The following is an 8,218-nucleotide window of genomic DNA, read 5'->3' as shown; positions in this document are numbered from 1 at the left end:
CTTCCTTCCGAGGAGTGGCTGGTGGGTTTGAACCGCCAGCCTTCTGGGTAGCAGTCAAATGCTTTAGCTTGAATCATCTCAAATATGTTCTTTGCTTTCTTTTATTTTATACATACCATTAATTCCTCGGGCTAGATTGTATGCTAATTAAATGAAATTCCAATCTCTTACATATAATTTTGAGAAAAGGATTCTTTGTTAATTGCTGACTTTCTCTACCCTCTCTAGGCCTCAACCTTCATTTTCAGGATTCCCTGCAGTAAAAGGCTCCTTGGGCATAGAGATAGGAGATAAATGGCTGCAGTTTTCTCATTTTTATCAACTTTACTGGTTTCCATTGCCTGTTGCATTTTCCCCATAGAGGCCAGTGCCACAGGAATACTTCCTCAGGAACTTGAGAAATAGTATTAACAAGGAGATACAATCATGTAACTTCTTCTCTAAAGCACTGTACCTAAAAGGAATATTTTATGGTCGTTGGAAACCAGCATAAAACTTTTATTTCATAGAAATAAAGTTACCATAAAATATCCCTTATTAATTAGCAGAATCAGCTTGCACAGCAAGCTAGAGAAGATGGTTACTATGACTTCTAATTTTGTCTCCTAGGTTCCTTCTATCAATGAGACCCAAGACTTGCAAAAGCTTCTGGATGGTAGCTATGTATATAGATGTACGGTGGCTTAAAGAGGCCTGTATATTTCTAGTCCATTTCCTCCTGATGTAGATTATGCTGGTGCATATACAGAATACATGGTAGAATGATTTGGGGGGACAGTTTTAGATATTCCATTTCCACAAATTGAATAAATTATTGGGCCATTTTATTATGTTAGAGAACTGAAACATGGATCCACTCTGTAAAGTATAAATAAACTTCTGATAGAAACTTCTGATCATGGGAGTGGCAATGCGGCAGAGTCCCAGGGAAAAGCTTAGCTGCTGGGACTTTAGCCCCAGAAAGAAATTGGACAGTGAAGTTGCCCTCTGAGAGTCTTGGAGAAACCAGAATCCAACTGGTTCAATGGGAGGACATCAAAACAAAATGGCTCTGCTCTCAGAATAATCAAGGACATGCCAAAGACAGCTCAAGGACAGAGGGATGAAGCTGTCCACAGGTTGCAGATAAGTGGTCACAGTGGGTCAAAAACTAACTGGCATCTGTGGACTTCCTTCAAGGCTAAATACATCTTTTAGAACAACTACATATGGTAAATCAGATCAGAATGAATGAAGAAATGGTGTAGATTTTCTGACAATGGCTATAACCATGATGAAAAACCTACTGAAAGGCACTGAGGCCAGTGGGTGGGATGCAGCCTACCCCTCCTCTCAGATTTGTCTGTTTTCAATGGTCCAGTTTAGACCTAGATTAAATAATCCCAATTTTCAAAATAAATGTCTAATATTCAGAAAGGGAAAAGGATAAATATTTTAATGTCTCTGCCGGATTGAAAGTCTCTCATTAAAGCCAACTGTCTTTTATTTACAGATAGTGCTAGAAAGAATGTGTGAGGAGTCAGTCGTTCACTCATCACCTACCATCTCTTTCATCTGATCTCTGTAGATAGCGAGCAATGGTATATAATTGCTTTCCTTTACAGATTTCCATTGGAGGTCTCAGCAAAGGGTTGTCATCAAAATTTATATCCTTCAGAGAGAAAAGACTGTAGATACCACTAGGCAGAGCTCTCAAATTATTTCCTAGTAGGAAAAAAAAAATATCTTTCAGTAAAAGAAAACTACAGAGACAAATAATAACAATGAATGGGGCATATACTATGTCTCATTGGCAAGGTACCAGAGAATCCTCACATTGCTAGCAAGTCATAAATTGTTACTGTTGTCCACTTGCTAAGAATAAAAAGGAGGAGATACCAAAACAGAGCCATGGTTGCATTCTCTTTAGAGGATGGCAACGTGAGACAGGAAGCTTTCCACGTATAAATATATGGGAGCTCTGGTAGCATAGTGTGGCACTTGGCTGCTAACTAGAAGGCTGGTGGTTCAAACCCACCAGCCACTCCTTGGAAAGGCAGTTGGGCAATCTATTTCCATAGTGATACTACCTCGGAAACCCAAGGAGGGGTCGCTATGAGTCGGGTCGAACGTGATGGCAAACAACAACAACATATTAAAAAAAAAAAAAAAAAAACTCATTGCAGTTGACTCAATTTGACTCATAGCAACCCCTCCTTGGGTTTCCGAGGCAGTATCTCTATGGAAGTAGATTGCCCAATCTTCCTTCCAAGGAGTGGCTGGTGGATTTGAACCACCAGCCTCTGGCTAGCAGTCAGATATACCTTAGGCACTACAGCCACCAGAGCTCCCGCTCCCATATATATATCTCAAAGGACTTTACAAAATAAGCATGAAAGTAATTTTTAAATAAACATTATATTTGGAATAATTTTAGATTTATAGAAAAGCTGCAGAGAGTTCCTAAAATTACACCTCACCCAGTTATGCTATCATCTCACATTACCTTGTTACATTTGTCAAGTCTGAAAAACATTATTAACTAAACTCCTGACTTTTTTGGATTTTGTTAGTTTCTCCAGTAACGTCTTATTTTTATTTCAGAACCCATTCCAAGATACAACATTGCATTTAATTATGTCTTCTTAGTCTCCTGTAGTCTATGACAGTTTCTCAGCCTTTCCTTGTTTTTCACGACCTTAACAATTTTGAGGAGTACTAGTTAAGTATTTTGTGGAACATTCCTCACTTTGATTTTGTCTTATGATTACTCTGGGCTTATGGGTTTTCAGAAAGAATACCATAGGTGAAGTGCCTCATTACATCATATGAAGGGTACCTGATAGCCACATGAAATCACTAGTGATGTTAACCTCAATCCCTTAGCTAAAGTGATGTTGGCAGATTTCTCCAATATCATGTTATTTTTTCCCTTTCCATTGGGTATTCTTTGGAAGTGATCTACTAAGTGAAGTATATCCTCAAGTGGCAGAGGGCAGAGCTGGGGGTAGGAGGAAGGATGAAGGTCCTTCTCCCTGAATGGAAAGAGCTCTGGTAGCATAGTGCCTAAGGCACTTGACTGCTAACCAGAAGGCTGGTGGTTCAAACACACCAGCCACTCCTAGGAAGGAAGGTTGGGCAATCTACTTCCGTAATGATACCTCCTTGGAAACCCAAGGAGGGGTCGCTATGAGTTGGGTCCAACTCGACGGGCACATAACAACAATAACCCTGAATGGGATTTTTTCAACACCTCCTCAATGCAATATAAACAAAATATAAAGAGTATCTGTGGTAACTGACAAAGTAAGAATTTACAATCATTTAACAGAAATTGGCCTAAAGTTTGCCTTGATATTATTTATGATTGAATTTTTTTATATATTTATACTTCTATTATTTATAAATATTTTAAATCTTTATATATAATGTATTAATAAAGGATTTTTAGGTTTCTTTTAGTAAAGAATGTTACTTAGAAAACAGGATCTGGGCACTACTTTTGTTCATTGCTTCTGGGGATACACACACACATACATACACACTGGATGTGTGTGTATAATACATGTAGTATAATATATACTCCTCTTGTAATAAAACCCCAGACTCTTATGTGTGTATGTGTGTGTGTATGTATATACACACCAAAAAACTCCAGAAACAATGAGCCAAAGAAACTAGTGCTCAGATCTAGGTGTCTAAATACTCTACTCGTCACTGAAAGGAACTATACACACACACATTAATTAATACTGCTACCTCCAAAAGTCTGTTGGATCACCTTTCTTTGGAATAAGCACAAATATGGATCCCTTCCAGTCTCAGTGGACCAGGTAGCTGTCTTCCAAGTTTCTTGGCATAAATGAGTAAGAATCCTTTTCTTTTTTCATTGTCCAGCTTTTGAATGTGTATGAGGCAACTGAAAATACCATGGCTTGGATCAGGTGCCCCTTAGTCATCAAAGTGATATCTTTGCTTTTTAAGACTTCAAAGAGGTATTTTGCAGCATATTTGCAAAAAACAATGCATAGTTTGATTTCTTATTATTATTGTGATGTGGGTGAAAGTTTGCAGAGCATATTGGTTTGTCATTCAACAATTCATATATTTTGTTTTGTGGCATTCATTGCAATCCCTGTAATATAACAGCACTCATCCCACTTCCTCTCTGTGTTCCCCATTTCCCTTTGTCCTTCTTTCCTACCCCTCTTGCCGTCTTAGCTTTATGCCTGGGAAAACGCTGCCCTTTTGATCGCATATGGCTGATTGTTTCAATGAGTATGTACCTTCTTGGTATTACTGTTTACCTTATAGGCCTACTGTTTGGCTGAAAGTTGAGCCATGGGGGGTGAGTTCAGTTCCAGGCTTGAAGAGTGTCTAAGGGCCGTAGTCTTGGGGTTTTCACCAGTCTCTATCAGACCAGTATGTAGTCTGAAGCAGTAAGGCTGCTGCTTCTATGGGCATTGGTTGTGGATCTGAGAAGAATGAAATCCTTGACAACTTCAATTTCTTCCCTATTTATCATAATGTTGCTTATTGGTCCATTTGTAAGGACTTTCATTTTCTTTAAGTTGAAATGTAATCCATTCTGAAGGCTGTGGTCTTTGTTCTTCATCAGTAAATGCTTCAGATGCTCTTTACTTTCATCATGCAAGGTTGTGTCACCTGCCTATCGCAGACGTTAATGAATCTTCTTCCAATCCTGATGCCATATTCTTCTTCATGTAGTCTAGTTCTCAGATTATTTGCTCAGCATACAGACTGAATAAGTATGGTGAAAGGATACAACCCTGATGCACACCTTTTCCAATTTTAAATCATGCAATATCTCCTTGTTCTGTTGGAAAAACTGCCTCTTAATTTATGTACAATTTCCACATGAGCACATTAAATGTTCTGAAATTCCTGTTCTTCACTATTTATCCATAATTTGTTATGCTCCACACAATCCAATGTCTTTGTGTATTTAATAAAACTCAGGTTAACTTCTTTCTGATATTCTCTGCTTTCAGACAAATCTATCAGACATCAGCAATATACCTTGTTCCACATTCTGAATCTGGCTTGAATTTCTGCCAGTTTCCTGTTGATGTACTGCTGCAGCCATTTTTAAATTATCTTTAGTAAAATTTTGCTTGAATGTGTGATATGAATGATATTGTTTGATAATTAATTTCCACATTCTGTTGGATCTGCTTTCTGTGGAATGGGCACAGATATGGATCTCTTCCAGTTGGCTGGTCAGGTAGCTGTCTTCCAAATTTCTTGGCATAGATAAGTGAGTGCTTCTAGTACTACATCCACTTGTTGAAGCATCTCAACTGGTAATCTGTCAATTCCTGGAGTATTATGTTTTGCCAATGCCTCCAGTGAAGCTTGAATTTTTCCTTCAACACCATCAGTTCTTGATCATATACTACCTCTTAAAATGACTGAACATTGATCAATTCATTTGGTACAGTGACTCTGTATTCCTTCCATCTACTTTTTTCTTCTTCTTTGCTCTAGATGAGGAGAGACCAATTCCTCCCACCTACTTTTGATACTTCTTGTATCATTCTTCAACAACCCCCCCCCAAATCCTTCAGTGTCACAACTCAAATCTTGAATTCTTTTCTTCAGTTATTTCAGCTGGAGAAATGCTTAGTGTCCTCTTCCCCTTTGGTTTTCTAACTCCAGATCTTTACACATTTCATTATAACATTTGACTGCTGTCTTCTCTAGCCACCCTTTAAAATCTTTGGTTCAATTCTTTTATTCCACCATGTCTTCTGTTTTCTTTATTTTGTACTCCAGACCAAGTTTCAGAGTCTCTTCTGACATCCACTTTGGTCTTTTCTTTCTTTCCCGTCTTTTAATGAACTTTTGCTTTCTTCATGTATACTGTCCTTAACAGTTCCCATAACTCTTCTAGTCTTCGGTCATTTAAAATGTTGAGGGCATCAAATATATTTTGGGATTATCTGTAAATTCAGTGGGATATTGTATATTGAATAGTGCTGAAGAGCAAAGATATCTCCTTTAGGACTAAGGTGTGCCTGATACAAGCCATAGTATTTTCAGTCACCTCATATGCATGTGAGAGCTGGACAATGAATAAGGAAGACCGAAAAAGAGTTGATGCTTTTGAGTTGTGGTACTGGTGAAGAATGCTGACAGTACCATGGACTGCTAAAAGATCTAACAAATCTGTCTTGGAGGAAGTGCGGCCAAATGCTCCTTAAGGCAAGAATGGCCGGACTTTGTCTCACCTACTTTGATCATGTTATCAGAAGGGACCTTTCCCTTGGAGAAGGATGTCATGCTTGGTAAGGTGGACAGTCAACGAAGGAAGAGAAGGCCCTCAATGAGGTGGATTGACACAGTGGCTGTGGTGATGGGCTCAAGTGTAGCACGGATTGTGGAGCTGGCACAGGACTGGGCAGTGTTTCATTCTGCTGTGCATAGGGTCGCTATGAGTCGGAAACGACTCTATGACACCTAACAACGACATATTCAAGATTGTACTTTTGTTTTAGCCCTCTAGTGCCATTCTAACAGAAATACCACAAATGGAAGACTTTAAAGAGACAGGGATTTATTCTCTTACAGTTTTGGAGGCTAGAAGTCCGAGTTCAAAGTGCCAGACTCTAGGGGATGAAAGCCCCTCAACCTTGGGCTTCAGCTATGCCTCTTGCTCCTGGCCCCCTGAAGCTGGAGACTTTCTTTATTCAGGCAGCTGCTGACCGCTGAGGCTGACAAACTCAAGGTTGACAAGTAAAAAGGCACAGTCCCTATATTTCCAAACCACATGGCAGGCCACTAATTCTAGTCAATTAACAGTTACGAGATCAGCAGAAAACATGCAGGCTGCTGAATGATGACTCAACTACATGCAGGATTCAAGAACCAAAAGCTGGAGACATTCCTCAAAGCTGCTGCTTCTATACAGGAAGCAGACCCCATCCCTAAAGCAGCTACTCAGCTGCTCCAGTAGATTCCACCATGGGGTGGATTACCACTCCCACCATGGGGAGTAACTACATCCAGTTGCCCAGCCACTCAAAACCAGGCTCTTGTGTACTTGTTTTACTTTTCTTCAGCTTCAGCTTGAACTTGCATATTAGCAATTGACTATGAGTTCTGCCCCCTAGAGCCAGGAAAGGAAGGGACCAGGAGCGACCTCGGGGACCTCAGGAGTGGCAGGATATCCAGGTTAAAAGGAGCCGGAGGCAAGGCTAGGCCCCTAGAGTCAGGAAAGGGAGGGACCAGGAGCAGCCAGGGACCACAGAGTGGCGGGTTTCGGGTAGGAATTAGATAAGAGGAGGGTGCAGAGGTTTCCAACAGCTAAGGGAGACAAACTAGTCTGTCAGTTTGTCATCCTAAGAGGCTTGTACATTGTTGTGAAGCTTGAGGCTGTGCCACTGGTGTTTCAGACACCAGCAGAGTTGTACATGGTGCACAGGTTATATGCAGCTTATGGACAAAGATAGTCTAGGAAGAAGGAGGAGGCCATCCACTTCTCAAAAATTGGCCAGGGAAAACCTTATAAATAGCAGAGAAACACTATCTGATACATTACTAAGCAACTTTATGAATAGCTTGGAAACATGGTCCAACACAATGCAGGAAGACTAGCTCCTTGGGTTGGAAGGTACTCAAAATAGGACTGGGAAAGAGCTGCCTCATCAAAGTAGAAGCAACCCTAACGATATGGGTAAAGTAAGTCTTTCAGGACCTCCATGTGCTGACCTGTCATGACTCAAATTGAGGAGAACAGCTGCAAACATCCATTAATAATCAGAACATGGAATGTATGAAGTATGAATCTAGGAAAATGGGAAGTTGTAAAAAATGAAATGGAACACATAAAGATTGATACCCTATGCATGAGTGAGCTGAAATTGACTGGTTTTGGCCATTTTGAATCAGACAACCATATGATCTACTATGCCGGGAATGACAATTTGAAGAGGAATCGCGTGACATTCGTCATCACAAAAGATGTTTCAAGATCTGTCCTGAAGTACAATGCTGTCAGTGATAGGATAATATCCATATGCCTAGAAGGAAGACCAGTTAATATGACTATTATTCAAGTTTATGCACCAACCACCAAAGCAAAAGATGAGGAAACTGAAGATTTTTATCAACTTCTGCAGTCTGAAATTGACCGAACATGCAATCAAGATGTGTTGCTTATCACTGGTGATTGGAATGCAAAAGTTGGAAACAAAGAAGAATCACTGGTAGTTGGAAA

General features: G+C 39.9%; 1 protein-coding gene across 1 annotated transcript in view; it reads right to left on the bottom strand.

Annotated features, from left to right (window-relative positions):
• The window catches only part of LRRD1 (leucine rich repeats and death domain containing 1), a 29,937-nt gene that overhangs the window by 2,132 nt on the left and 19,587 nt on the right, over positions 1–8,218 (bottom strand). The window contains exon 3 of the mRNA XM_007939820.1: positions 1,543–1,704. Within this exon, the coding sequence (XP_007938011.1) occupies positions 1,543–1,704 (162 nt within the window). The remainder of the gene's footprint in view (positions 1–1,542; positions 1,705–8,218) is intronic.

The sequence above is a fragment of the Orycteropus afer genome, unplaced genomic scaffold (assembly GCF_000298275.1).
Source record: "Orycteropus afer afer isolate SDZICR_OR568_19922 unplaced genomic scaffold, OryAfe1.0 scaffold00063, whole genome shotgun sequence".
NCBI classification, from domain to species: Eukaryota; Metazoa; Chordata; class Mammalia; order Tubulidentata; family Orycteropodidae; genus Orycteropus; species Orycteropus afer.
The sequence above is the reverse complement of the archived record's forward strand: the minus strand, read 5'-3'. Positions and strand labels throughout refer to the sequence as shown.